The following is a 14702-nucleotide window of genomic DNA, read 5'->3' as shown; positions in this document are numbered from 1 at the left end:
CCCTGGGCTTGGAAAGGAGTTATGCCAGTTTACTTTACATAACTCTGGGGAAATGGCACTCAGAGAAGGACAAGGCCTAGAGAGAGCAGGTGACTTGCACAAGTCACCCCCCTTCAGCTTCCAACTAAAAGGACCCAAGGGAAGTCCCCATGAACAGGTCTCACCCCAGACAATTAAGTTGGGAAGCTCCAGACAGCAGGGTCAGAATCATCAGACATGAGAATTTAAATGAACATCCCACGCAGGTCCCTTCAAGACCCAGAGCAGTGGACTAGCGCCCCTCAAATTTCCACAAGTGCAGAAACTATCTGGAGAGCTTGCAGAAACACACCCAGCAGGCTCGGGGCTGGCGTGCCAAGCTCCCAGGTCATGCTGAGGCTGCCAGCTCCTAGACACACCTGAAGTAGCAAGGACCTGGGTGATTTCTGCAGGTTAATGAGATTTTTAGAAGCCCTACAAGGTTAGCAATGCAGACCCGCCACTGAATCCCATCCCTCCTGGGAGAAAAGAAGTGCCTTTCCAGTCCTGTGTGGCCTGGCCCTGCAGGCTCCTCCCGCAGCTCCTGCCATGCCCCCTCACTCAGTACCGGGCAGTGTGCTGACCTGCCTTCCTGCTCTGGACCACTCTAGGCTCCTGCCCTCCTCCGGGTTCGCACATGCTCTTTCCTCTACTCGAAACATCCTTTCCTGGCTCTCTGTATAGCTGGGTCCTTCTGTCAATCAAGTCTCAGACGGGCCTCACCACACTACCCCATCTACAGCTGATGTCACTCATCCCACTAGATATTTTTCTCCCTCTCTCCATTCTCCATGGTCTCCTTAGAAGATCTTGTTTTAAATTTATTTATTTTTTATTGAGGGATAATTGCTTTACAGAATTTTGCTGTTTTCTGTCAAACCTCAACATGAACAGCCATAGGTATATCCTTAGAAGCTCTTATTTCAAGCTGTCCTTGTCTCATGCAAGCCTGTGCTTCATTATCACCCAGAGCATGCATACACGTGTCCTGTGCATGGTGCATCCTTTGCCTCACACTGCGCAGAGCGTGCAGCGGGCTTGATGAGTATTTGTGCCCAGGTGACCTCCCAGCCAGTTACACACCATGTGTGGTCAGTGAGTGGGCTGGACCTGCTCCATAAAAATCCTTGTGACTGGCCCACAAACAGAAGCACAGGAATTGAGAATAAATATCGGGAAACCTCTGTGGCAACTGACATCCAAGTGTGTGATGGCCAAACAAAGCTCTCGTGGGCACAGCCTCCTGTGGCCTGAGAACCATCTCACCAGGCACAGTGAGCCCACAGATTGTCCTGCAATTCAAACCACCCAACAGAACCCCCAAGCAAACCTTGATTCTTTACCATAGAAGGTTCAAGTGTGGAGTTTAAGGGAGGAGGGGTGCAGAAATCCCTTCTAGATAAAGCAAAGAGAGACAAAGTTCTGGTTTTTTTTTTTAAGCTTTGCTTTTTGAGAAGCATACTTTCAAAGAACACTTCAGAGATGCCTGAGCTTAGCCACCTGGTGAAGCAGGGGTCAGTTTACCTGTGAGGGGACACAGAATGGTTCACTGCCCTTTGCCAGCACGAGGGGATAGGCAGAGGCAGGTCAGGGGCCACAGAGGGAGGCATTGAACAACAGCAGTGCTGGGTTCCGGTGGTTCTGAACACAGGTCTGCCTCCAGCGCCCGGGCCCGGGTGAGCCATCACTGGGTCTCCAAGATGTTAGTGGAAACTAAAGCAAGAATCTCATAAAAGAGCCGGCTGTGGGCGACAGGAACTGGCTGGTGAAAACCTCAAATGCTTCAGCCCCAGCCTAATCAGAGGAAGGCATCGTCGGGCCGTGATTAATGCCGGCTCATAAAACCGCACGGGATAAAGGCCCTTCTGTCTGCCCTGTGTCTGGCCTGCCTGAGCAAGTCGCATTTCTGAGATTGGATGACTCTCCTCCCACTCACCCTTCCAACTTTTCCTTAAATTACCAAGTGATCGGGACTGACTACATTTTGGAAATGGCCTGAATCTTGCTCTTTATCACCCTTCCCAACCAGAATAAAAACCAGAGAAATTCTTGAGCTTTTAAAGACTAAAGTCATGATAAACCTAATTGCTAGTATTTATTGCGTACATACTGTGTGCCAGGCGCTATGCTAAGAGCTATACATGCACGGAAAGTGTTAGTTGCTCAGTTGTGTCTGACTCTTTACAACTCCACGGACTATGGCCCACCAGGGTCCTCTGTCCACGAGATTTCCCAGGCAAGGATACTGAAGTGGATTGCCATTTCCTACTCTAGGGGATCTTCCCAACCCAGGGATAGAAGAACCCAGGTCTCAAGCATTGGCTGGTGGATTTTTACCGTCTGAGCCATTGGGGGGGGGGGTGCATTACTGCTCCCATTTTACAGAGGAGCAAACAGAGGCTGGGGAGGAGTCCATGCAGGACTGGCACTCTCATGTGCCATCGTCTACCCCTGAACCCAGGGCAGACACCACTGCTCAGCCTCCCACTGCTCAGTTTCCCACTGAGCCCTACTGGGCCTCAGCATCCTTCTCAGCACCGCAGTCTAGGCTGCCAGGACTGACCAGGACCGCGTGGAATGTGAAGCCCATTTACTGTCCTTGTCTGACAGCTGGAGAAGATAGAAAAAGGAAAACCGGGACTGGGTCTTCTGACCTCGGAGTCCATGTGTGTCCTACTGCCCAGCCCTGGGAAAGAGCACCTTTCTCCTCCACTCTTCTCTCTGATCTTTTGATTTCTCTCCTGGAAAAGCCTGATTCTGGGAACCTCTTCCCCAAGAATTCTCTACCAGAGAGCAAAGCACCAAATGATTCAGACAGGTCATCCAGTCTTAAACCAAAGATTGGTTTAGGACCTAAAGCAGTCTTCCCAACTGACCTGAGAAAAGGCCTCTTGCTAAAGGTTTTGGGAACGTGACCTTGGTTGGCTTCCTGGAGACATCGCTAATTCTGACCCAGTCTCTCTTTCCATTGCCCCCTTCCCACGTCCATGCCAATTGATGGCAACTGTCTGAGAGCTATGTTGAGGTGGGTTCTGAGACCCTCATTGGGGTTGATTATTGATGTCTGCCATGTGTGAGTGAGTAGGGAGTGGTAGCATAGGCCTCAAGCCAGCCAGGATCACGAAACACAACCAGATGCTGGGGCCTTGTCAATGCAGAGGCAGAGAGCTGGTACCCAGCTGGGGCTTTAAGCTGCAACAGGAAAAGTAGGTCTCTACCTCCAGGATGCCAGCCAGGCACCCCTTAGCTTTGCAGGTCACACACACAGTCTCAACCACAGGGTTGATTTATAAAGTCAAGCAGGGAGGGGTGCAGGCCCTAGAAGGTGGGAGCCATACAGAGATCGAGGGCCTGGGTCTCCTGGCACCAGGCAATGCTTCCACAGAAGGCAGCAGCCACGGCCATGGGCATCAGGCCATCCGGCGGGAGGGTTAGGGTCAGGGTTGGGCACAGAGGTGGAAAACAGAGGATAGACAATTTGCGTTTCACACTTTCTCAAGCTGTGTGGTCTTGACCTTTATCTCACCATACCTGGGACCCACCCAAGTGTAAGATTTCTACTCATTTTAAAGAAAAGCAAGCCAGCAAACTAATGAAAGGCCAATCAGACAGTTATCCATGGCCATATGTATAGTTAGATGGCCTACCATCTATCCCAGCCATATCAGTGTGGAAATGTTATTGACCTGAGACCTTGTAGATTCTACTGTTAGAAGGGGCCTTTGCATATTTTAAAATAAATAAACCATGAAATGCCTTCTGCCTATAAGGATTTAATTATACTTTGCTAAGAAAAGCGATTTTAAATGAGTTTTTTTTTTTTAATGAGAAGCATTGCCATGAGGTAAATGAGGTAAAAATCTTCAGTTTTTAAGGAAACAAAATCCCTGTTGCAGAGCCAGCAGATGTGAAATGAAAGTCTACTGAAATTATCCCATTCTCATCAAGCATGTGAAGCTGTAGTTACGACTTGGGGGAGAGTGGAAGCTTGTTCAGGCCTCTCGTGGCTGTTCCCCAAAGATTCACCCCTTTTCTTCCTTGAGACTAATCCTTGGGTTCTCCAAAACCTGGAGGAGCCCAGGTCTTGCCAGGGCTCAGATTTCCCATGCCCGGCTGCATGGGAATCACGGTGCTGGGCCTCCCCTCCGCAGGGCCTGCAGTACATGGAGCTCATCCCCAAGGAGAAGCAGCCGGTGACCGGCACCGAGGGCGCCCTCTACCGCCGGCGCCAGCTCATGCACCAGCTCCCCATCTACGACCAGGACCCCTCTCGCTGCCGCGGACTTTTGGAGAACGAGCTGAAAGTGATGGAAGAGTTTGTGAAGCAGTATAAGAGCGAGGCCTTGGGTGTGGGCGAGGTGGCCCTCCCCGGGCAGGGCGGCTTGCCCAAGGAGGAGGGGAAGCAGCAGGAGAAGCCTGAGGGAGCCGAGACCGCCGCCCCGACCGCCAACGGCAGCATCGGTGACCCGTCCAAGGAATACGTAAGTCTGTCCCACCCCTCCGTCCATCCACCCATGCATGCCTCGGGTCTGGATGAAAATGCCCAGGTCGGGGCTGCAGGGTCAGGGCCCCAGCTCCAGGCCCTGTTCCTTCATTCCTGCGTTCATCTATGGTCATGGTCCAGAGGCGGTCACAGACAAGCAGAGCCTACCAGCTCAGAGAGAGGGCATCTCTCCTTGCTCGATGGTGAGGGTGGGCTTGGGGGAGGAGGGGAGGCCCCCTCTGGCCTTGCAAGAGTCACTAGGAGTCCCCTGGGCCTTTGGGCTCTTCATGGGAGACCTGTGTTGCCTTCAAGAGGTAAGCATGCCCTATAAGAGGTGAGAGTCTCAGAGCACGGCAGTCAAAGGACTGAATGAAGTGCCAGGTGGCGATGGTGTGGTACTGCGGGGCTGGCAAGGTCAGCGGAGGCATGTTTCCTGAAGAGTCACGCCCTCCATCCATCCATCACTCAGGGATCCATTAGCCTGTACTGTCTGCCAAGATCCAGGAAATTAAACAAGCAGAGGACCCTGTCCCCATACTGGGATCTCATAGACTTAAGACTTTACTCCAAGGGCCATAGAAAACAGTGGTGGGCTTGAGACTGGGGGCCACATGGGGCTATCTGCTAAGTTTCATAGGACCCCAACCCTAACCCCCATCAGTCAAGAGGCCCTGTGACTCTACGTGACATTTGGAAATACAAGTCCCAATCCATCAAGCAAATCACCTGCCTTGCTGGCAACAGGCAAGAGTCACCCACATGAGCCAGGAACCCCAGGGAAATGCCCACCCAAATGATGCTGTCACTACGTCAAGAAGGGGGTCTCTCTTCTCTGTAGTAACTCACATTTGCTATCCAAAACCTGCGTTCTGTCTTTCCAACGCCCACCCGATGGGCACATTCATTTGGGATTGCTATCCAATGAACTCGAAGACAAAAAAATGAAACTGATTTTCACTAGCACAAAGTAGTGCTGGTGTTGAAAAGACCTGTTTCTCAGGAAGAATTCACACCCCAGGAGTTGATTTTTAAAAATTACATGCAGTGACCATGTTTTCAGAAACCAGCCCCCTCTCCAGCCCTGCTCTCTATCCACCCTCCAGTAGCCATCGCCTCTTAACAGCTAAGTACTGCAGAATTCCAGATTGAAAGGCAGCTTCTTGAAGTCTGTGACATCTCCCAGTTGCCATTCCCAGGAGAGAAATGCTGATCTGAGAACGTATTTCATCCTGGATTCCACATGTTTGGACAGCGTGGAAGTAGGGCAGAGGCAGCCTAAGATCCCAGGTCCTTGGCAACAGTCAGCTCTAGAAAATAGCTCTGACACTTTAGAAGCTTTTAAACAAGACCAGACAGTAAATAGGGAATCCACAGGAAGGTGATATTGGTGGGTTGGGCTGGTTAGGGAAGACAGACTTTTCCTTCCTTAGTAGTTGTTGTTGAGTCGCTAAGTCATGTCCAGCTCTTTGTGACCCCGTGGACTGCGGCACGCCAGGCTTCCCTGTCCTTCACTATCTCCCAGAGTTTGTTCAAACTCGTGTCCATTGAGTCGATGATGCCATCCAACCATCTCATCCTCTGTCTCCCCATCTTCCTCCTGCCCTCTATCTTTCCCAGCATCAGGGTCTTTTCCAATGAGTCAGTTCTTCACATCAGGTGGCCAAAGTATTGGAGCTGCAGCATCAGTCCTTCCAATGAATATTCAGGATTTATTTCCTTAGGATTAACTGGTTTGATCTCCTTGCAGTCCAAGGGACTCTCAAGAGTCTTCTCCAGCACCATAGCCCCTTCCTTTTCCTAAACCTGATCTTTATTAGGTAACTAGTTGTGTCACTAGTAGACTCACTTCCGTCACCCCCTCTAGACACTGAGGCCCTGTCTTGTCCGTCTCTGTAACCTAGGGCTACAAATCAAACCACCCCATCTCTGCAGCAGGTACCACTGATATACAGAGAAGGTGCTTGATAATTAGGTGATGCATGAATGAACGAATGCTGAAACTAAATTGATCCTCTAAAGATGGGGACCACTTGGGTGGCTGTTTTGCTTGAGAGGACAATGAGATTTCACGTTTACATGCCTTAATCATCTTCTGTGTGCTACATGCTATGTTCAGTACTTTCAGGTCTTGGATTAATTCAGACCGTTACCTGGTGGGTGGACCTCACAAGCCCCCTATTATAGGTGGGACTTCCCAGGTGTCACAAGTGGTAAAGACTCCACCCGCCAATGTAGGAGATGCGAGAGAGGCGGGTTCAATCCCTGGGTCAGGAAGATCCCCTGGAGGAGGGCATGGCAACCCACTCCAGTATTCTTGCCTGGAGAATCCCATGGACAGAGGAGCCTGGCAGGCTATAGTCCACGGGATTGCAAAGAGTCAGACATGACGCTTTGCACACATGTGTTGCAGGGGAGGACTCAGGGATTCAGAGAAGATAGGTAGCTTGTCTGAGGCCCCATTGTTTCTGGCGGGGAGGGGGTGGGCAGACTCCGGATCTGATACTCTTTCTACTGTGTGATGCTGAATATAAAACCCTGCCTGTTATCTGTATTTAACTCAGTGTTTATCTCCTCAAAGCCAAGGAGCAAATTCTATTAAGGTAACTAATATCCTGCCAGGCTGTAGACAGTGGGTCCCTGGCAGCCCCAACCCAGGGGGCAGCATATCAAGGGGACGTGGGTGCTGGCCGGTCTGTGTGCCGGGCTCCTCTTGTTCTCATAAAAGGGCAGCAGGACAGCCTCCAAAGCCAAATGTCAGGCACAAACCTGACTTTCACTCCCCTGAGGAGGGAAGTGAACTTGGCTAGAAGCCATCAGGGCATTCAACCTAAGAACCCGGGTACAGGGAGGACGCATAGAACTGACATTCGAAATCAGTGATGCGTGAAAGAGGAGGCAAAAAGAAGGACATGTGACATGTAATACACTGGAGCTACAATTGTAACATACCACGCTTTGTCAGCCTGACAGTGAGCGTCAGGACTGTTGCTGGCAGCTGCCATTCAGTGGCCTTTGCTGAACCAAGGACAGTGCTAAGCAGGGGAGCATCTGACATAGAGCTCCCAGCCACCCAGCCACAGGAGGTGAGGCTGTGGGGTTCAAACCAACCTCTGTCAGCCCCCAAGCCCATCTTCCTGTTTCCCAAAGCTTATTGCCCAGAAAGCTCATGGATATGAAGCTATTAAAGGGCCATGTGGCCGTGTAAAGGGGACGTCAGAGTGGACAAAATGAACTGGGTTTCTTTCAGGCTGGACTTCTCAGAGCCTTCAGAAGACTATGGCAATGTCTAAAAGCACCTGGCACCCTGGCTAAAATCCAGCGGCCTGGGTCCCACCCCAGACTAGCAGATGCAGGTGGGGCCTGAGAATCAGCATTTCCAACAAGTCTCCAGGCTGATGCCAATGCTGGACTGGGGGCCACCCTTTGAGAACACTGCTATAGAGGGTTGAAAATGACCTGATGTATAAACTCAGCCAAAACGATATCGCCAATCTGTTAACACAGTGAGGGTCCTCCAGACGCTAACCTAGGCGTGTTCTAGACGTGTGCGGCCTCCCCGCCACGCCCGACTTCAGGCGTCCAGCTTTGAGAACACTGTCAGCACTCTCGAGTTCCTTGAACTGCCCACGGGGAGTTCAGGGAACACTTGCAGATAATACAGGCCCCCACTCTCTCCCAGCCCTGATCGCCCCAGCTGGGACCTCACAACACTCTGCTCTCAGCAGCCAGAGGCCAAGAGCCCTGCTGTCTGAGCCCCCGCAGCCTGCACCCCAAGGCAGTCCTCCCCGGCACTCGCTGGGCTCCATCCTGAGGCTGGGCAGCCTGTTACAGTGACGGCCTTCCTCGGAAACCTTGGGAGGATCCCGGACCGTGGCAACCCCAGGGTCGGACTGCCGACTCCTCCCTCCACCAGACTGACCAGACCAGAGGAGCATTCCCGCCAAAGCCTGTTCCAAGTCATCCTCATCCGTATGGAATCCCCGCCCACGGGCTGAGTGCTGGGTGAAGCCGGAGAGCGGCGGCATGGCGGGAGCAGCAGGTCCCTGGAATTGCCACCCTGACCCTGTGCTTAGGAGAGGTGGCAGCACGGGAAATGCCCATGAGAGTCAGCCCTCTTCGTGAGGAAAAGTCACACAGGAAAATCCCAGGTTCCAGCTTGCCCGCTGTCGCTCTCAAAGCAGGCCCTTTAAACCACTGAGGCCAAGTAACCCCCCGCCCCAATATTCAGCCTCCCTCTCTCTCCCTGAGTTGCCCCACTACGTGTGCCTGGAGTGGGCAGGAGGGCTGTCATTGCACAGCAGTCTCATTCATCTCTTTGAATCATCCGAACAACCGGTGAGAGAGGGTGGGGTTGTTATACCCATTTTACAGATGTGGAGTCTGAGGCCTGGAGAGGTTAACTGGCTTGCTAGTGAGATCCCAGCCCAGGTCCTTCTGCGCCACCACCCTGTGGGGTCTCGGCAGGGTGGGGACAAAGCAAAGGCGCGTGCACTTCTGTTTGTTGGTGTGAGTGGTGATGTGTGGACTCACTGACAGCCCAGCCAGCAAAGAATTTGGGGGCAAGTCAGGAACAAGGGAAGGGCTTGTCTGGCCCACTCGAATCCCACCTGCAATGGGTTCCCAGGGGTCTTGGGGGCTTTGAAGCATCCCATGGTCAGGAAGCTGCCCACCCCAGCAGCCTGGACTACTCCACAGCCGCAAGGCATGGCCCCACATCCAGCTCCCAACCCCTCCCACCTGGATGGATCCCACAGACACCGGACCTTGATGTGCTGACCGTGAACGGCTCTACCAGACCATTGCCCTGCGTTTACAGAGCCTACTGGATATGTTCTCAGAAATTAAATATACAGATTTCCTGGGCATGGTCATCCTGCCCAGGAATTTCCTCTCTTCTCTACACCCCGAACTTGTAACCAAAGAAAGAAGCAAGCAAGCCAGGACATAGCATTTAATGTCATCTCCGCCCTTCCGTAGTTTTCATTCTTGCCAGGAGCCCCCCAGCTCCTGCCTCACAGGCCAGGCCATGGCCCCAGAGAAGATTAAAAGGAGAACAGACTGAAAGAAGCGAAGACATTTCTGGAAGTCGTAAAGATGTGTTCCTCAGGTCCCAAATGACAGTGGACCTCCCCCGACCCGGTTTCCCCACAAGAATGCACAGAGGAGGGACCGGAGGCCTGGTCCCCTCCCTCCCGTGGGCCAGCCTTGCAGATGGAAACTTACAGCAGCTGGCAGCTCAGCCCAACTCCAGCCCCGATGGGGACATATTTGTGGGCAAGGGACTTCCAAAGCTTGGTCAGAGCAGATGTTTGGCTTGTGGGCTGGCAGGAGAGCCAGTCTCTCTCTGCACATTTGAAACCACCACCCCATGCCTGAGAGCCCCATCTGAGCTGAGGACTGAGGGTCAAAGGCCCAAGAGGCAGCCCTCCCAGTTGCCATGGTTACCAGGCTCCTCCACATCCGCCTGCCTCCTTCTTTACGGCGGAGATATTTTAATGACATTAAAGGAGATTTTTCTTTTCCACAGAAAATTCCTTTCATCCCACTTTTGATACTATAAATACTTCTCCGTGTTGCCACATAAGGCTTCACAAGTATCTTGCCCCGCCCTGCCCCCCTTGAAGTGGGCTGCGTAATAGTCCATTGACTAAAACAGGGCTTTTATTTTCCTGTTGGAGGTTACTTGGTGACAATGATGACACAGAGGGTGGTGGTGTCTGCCACTCACTGATGACCTATGTCGTGCCAAGCACCACACCAGGGGCTTCTCATGGCTGTTTTATTCAATTCTAAGAATTACTCGACAAGATAGACTCCCCCGCGCAGCCAGTCGTCTAACTGGTGACCACTGAAGCCGGAACTGGAGCGCGGGCCAGCCTCACTCCAAACCCTGCACAGACTCCAAACAACGGAAGCTCCCGCACTTCCAGAGCTCCCAGGGGCCTGGGCACCACGTGAGGCTGCTGCAATGGAGATGGCCCCATGTGAGCCTCGTCCCCACTCTCCCCCTGTAAGGACACGCTTGTCAAAGGGGGACACAAGAAGACCCCAGGCTGACAGTCTCTCTTCCAGGTGTGGCATTTAAGAAGGCTCTGTGGCTCCCACCTCCCCCTTCAGCAGACCACCCGTGAGGGAGACTTGGTTACACGCCTGACATTCTACCTTGCTTGGCAAAGCGCCCCCTCCCCAAGGACCTGGCTGAGAAGATGCGGGAGAAAAAGCACGGGGTGGCTAAGCACTTCCCAGCATCAGGGCCTGCCTTGTGTCACAGAGGAGGACACTGAGGCTCAGACAGGTGGCTGAGTCATCCAAGGTGCCCCCAAGATGAACCGATGCTGGGACTTCGTACAAAAGCCCGGGACCCTGACCACCGCGCCTGCACCATCCCAAGCAGTCTGCACCTGAAGGAACCCGGGAAGATGCCGGTGTGGGGGCCCGGAGCACAAGGGGCTGAAGATGCCCGCCACAACACCGGGCCAGGAAAGAGAGCAGAGAGATGGGGCGTGGAACCAAACTACTCTGGGATGCACGAGGTTGCAAAGCCAAGATGGTGAATAATCGCCATAAGAGGACATGGGGAGATGCTGTTTATGAATAAATTGTTGAGTATTTGTGTTGGAGGGAACCCAGCGCCTGGACTCAAGGCCCTTGTGTTAATATTTACTGTGTTATAGTGGCGAGCTTTCCACGAGGTAATCTGAGTTTAGACTGGGGAGGCCTTTGGATAAGAGCCTTCCAGAAGGGAAGGGCATGATTGGGGCAGAACTGCTGACCACCCTGACAGAGAGGCTGTGGCTGGCTTGGAAGGTTCTCGGTGTCTGCAGACTCGTCTTCGAAGGCTAGTGTGCCTCGTCCCTGGAGGTAGTTCTCTGGCTGTAGGACCCGGGGCCACTGGCCTGGAGCTGCTGTTTGCTGAAACGCTTTGTGTGCTGGTTACTTCCACTTCAGAAGCCTGAATGACTCTGCGTGCCCATGTGTGCTGGTCTGTTACCTGGGGCCACACAGCAAACCCCCCCAGGAGGCAGCAGCTCAGAGCACTGATGTCTGTTTTGCTCACAAATCAGCAGTTCGGGCAGGGCTCAGTGGGCTAGCCTGTCTCTGGCCATGATGCTGGGAAGACGGAGAAGGCTGGGGCTGGACCATAGCAGGGGCCTTGGCCTCTCCCTCTATCTCTGTGTTTTCTCTGCGTAGTTGCCCTAGAAAGGGGGCCTCAGGATTTTTTCCCAGTCCCCCGCCTCTGCCCCGACCAGAACTCACAAAGAAGAGTTGGCGGAAGCTGAGCTGCCTTTTATGTCCTGCCTCGGGAATTGACAACATCCCATCTGCCACATTCGGTTCTACAGAAATGAGTCACTAAGGCAGGACCCGTGTGAACAAAGGAAACAGACACCACAGGTGGGAGGAAGGTCCACAGAGCTGCCAGCATCGTTTCCACACATCACAGTGGATGGAACCCAGCCCTACAGGGTCTGAGCTTTGGAGGCAGCTGAATCTAGCATGCTCCTGTGCTTTCTCAAAGCAGGTGTTTACAAAGACCCAGAGTACAGAATAGATAAAAGCCTTTCATTGAGACCCTTGTGATAAATACTTTCACCTTTTGAACAGGGACAGGGCGAAACTTTAGCGTGAAGAGACGTTCACGGGAGAAACGTCATGTGTGTTCTACTTATGACAGGTCTGGGGACTTCTCTGGTGGTCCAGGGGCTAAGAATCCATGCTCCCAATGCAGAGGGCCTGGGTTTGATCCCTGGTCAGGGAACTAGACCCCCCATGCTGCAACTAAGGGTTTGCATGCTGCAACTAAAGATTTCAAGGGCTGCAACGAAGACCCAGAGGAGCCAAATAAATAAATATTCTAAAAAAGAAAAGAAAAGAAAGGTCTGTGCTACAGCTCCTTTCCCAAGGGATGACAGTCTGAAAACTAGGTCACATGGCAACCAGTACATGGACAGATTCCCATGAGGAAGCTCTGATTTTAGCCAGTTGGGAGTCTGAATGAGAACCCACTGACATGCCAATGATCAATGTTCTTCTCTGCTCCTTTTAACCCAGTCCCAAAGGACTTCTACTGGACCACGCTGTCTCCTCCAGAGGGGACATCGCCTGGGAATGACTATTATTGAGCTTTCTTCAGAACAGTGTAGAACTGAAGCATCCCAGGAATTCAAACTGGCTTTTGCGCCAACTGAACCGTACTGGTGATGTCATTTTTGCTGAGTTTATATATAAGGTCATGTTTAAATTCTCTATGACAGTGATTCGTGAACTGTGGTCCCCTGATTACCCCAGCATCCCCTAGGAGTCTGCAAATTCCTTCCCCACTCCCAGATCTACTCATCAGACCCTGCAGCATCGGGGAGGTGCCACACCTCCCTGTCTGGAACCGGAGAGCACGGTCTTAGAGGGGGTACGATGGGAGAGGGAGACGAGCAGGCCTGCCAAGCCAGGGACTGGTTGTAGCCACGTCTGGGGTAGTGACAGGATGGAAGTCGCCTGACTCAATTCTCTGGCCTTGTACAGAGAAAGAGAACAGACATGGAAAAACACAGAGCCCACAGGTGGGAGGAATGACCTCCTCACACTCCATGTGCTCATGGTCCTACTGAAAGGAACCCAAGCCTTCAAACCAGAAGCAGATCCTGCCTGAGACATCATTGTCATCTTAGGAAATGGATTTAGCTCCTCCAAGCCTCAACTTTTTATAAATAGGGCTGGGTAGGGATGACAGTCGGAGAAGGCAATGGCAGCCCACTCCAGTACTCTTGCCTGGAAAATCCCATGGATGGAGGAGCCTGATGGGCTGCAGTCTATGGGGTCGCAAAAAGTCGGACACGACTGAGTGACTTCCCTTTCACTTTTCACTTTCATGCATTGGAGAAGGAAATGGCAACCCACTCTAGTGTTCTAGCCTGGAGACTCCCAAGGACGGAGGAGCCTGGTGGGCTGCTGTCTATGGGGTCACACAGAATCAGACACGACTGAAGAGATTTAGCAGCAGCAGCAGCAGGGATGACAGTAGATTTTTAGCTAATTAGTACTAAACCCTTATAAAGTTCATTATTCGAGGATCTCACTTAATCCATGTAACAGACCTATGATGTTCTGAGTATCATTAGTAGTATTTTCCATTTGACGGATGGAAAAAACTAAGGCACAGAGAGGTTGGTTAACTTGCCCAAGGTTACACAGCTAGCCCCCCGCCTCAGGCATCCACTGCAGTTTAGAAACTAATCTTCAGTGCCATGGATGATAGAATAAGTTTATGCAAAGAAAGGCAGACCCCGGATCACAGGACCCAGGCAGGCTGGGCCTCTGGACTCTTGGGTGCCAGGATGACCCTGGTGGCTGAGGGGCCGCCAGATTGATAGCGCCAGGACACTATCAGATCTCTCATCCTTTGAGACCACAGGGAAGGGGGCATGGGAAACAGTTCAGAGGCAAGAAGAAGTTGGTTCCTGACGCATGTTGACAGGACTTACTAATCAAACATCATGTTTTCATAAAATGGCAGTGACACTGTTTGCTTTAAAAAGGATCAGCTTAAAAGAAAAAGGACTGGCTACTGGTAATAATGGGGTGCAGAGCAGGAATGCTGGGGGACAGTGAGAGAAAGGACACTCCCCAAAGAGGCCCTGACAGAGCCCTTTCAGACAGTGCTCCCAGAATTCTCTCCCACGGCATGAACCAGAACTCGGCACTCTTGGCTTCCAGAAGCAGCACGGGCTCCCCATTACCTCCAGAGTGAGGTCCCAACCCACAGTTCAGAGTCACCCGTGATCACCCCAGACTGCCTCTCTGACTCACATCCCTCTGCTTCCTTCGGTGGGTCGCAGGCACCTGCCAGTACCACCACCTCCCCCCGCCCAGACACACCCAGGTGCATTTACATCCCTTCCTCTTCCCACCTCTGTGTTAGCAAAACAGCTGGAAATTAATTTGAAGTTGGGAGCCCCACTGATGTTGCCTGGTGATACTTGACCAGGCATGATGGATGGACAGAAAGCCCTTCTGTGTGGGAGAAAAGGGGCTGGAAACTTCATTCTGTGAAATATGGAAAGACAGATGGATAGGAAACTCACTTGGTTCTCAAACAGCCCTCACCAGACAGCTGACACTTCCCAGCCTTGCTTAAGAGATGTGACAGTCAGTGAATGTGGGTCCATTATCTGGGTTTCCTGTGAGGCCGCACAGGTGGCTCAGT

The 14702-nt window shown here is 52.2% G+C and overlaps 1 protein-coding gene across 1 annotated transcript in view; it reads left to right on the top strand.

The window, feature by feature from the left end:
• The window catches only part of LMCD1 (LIM and cysteine rich domains 1), a 56518-nt gene that overhangs the window by 36066 nt on the left and 5750 nt on the right, over positions 1-14702 (top strand). Inside the window, exon 4 of the mRNA XM_068982374.1 lies at positions 4170-4499. Coding sequence (XP_068838475.1) covers positions 4170-4499 — 330 coding nt within the window. The remainder of the gene's footprint in view (positions 1-4169; positions 4500-14702) is intronic.

The sequence above is a fragment of the Capricornis sumatraensis genome, chromosome 10 (genome assembly GCF_032405125.1).
Source record: "Capricornis sumatraensis isolate serow.1 chromosome 10, serow.2, whole genome shotgun sequence".
Lineage (NCBI taxonomy): Eukaryota > Metazoa > Chordata > Mammalia > Artiodactyla > Bovidae > Capricornis > Capricornis sumatraensis.
The sequence above is the reverse complement of the archived record's forward strand: the minus strand, read 5'-3'. Positions and strand labels throughout refer to the sequence as shown.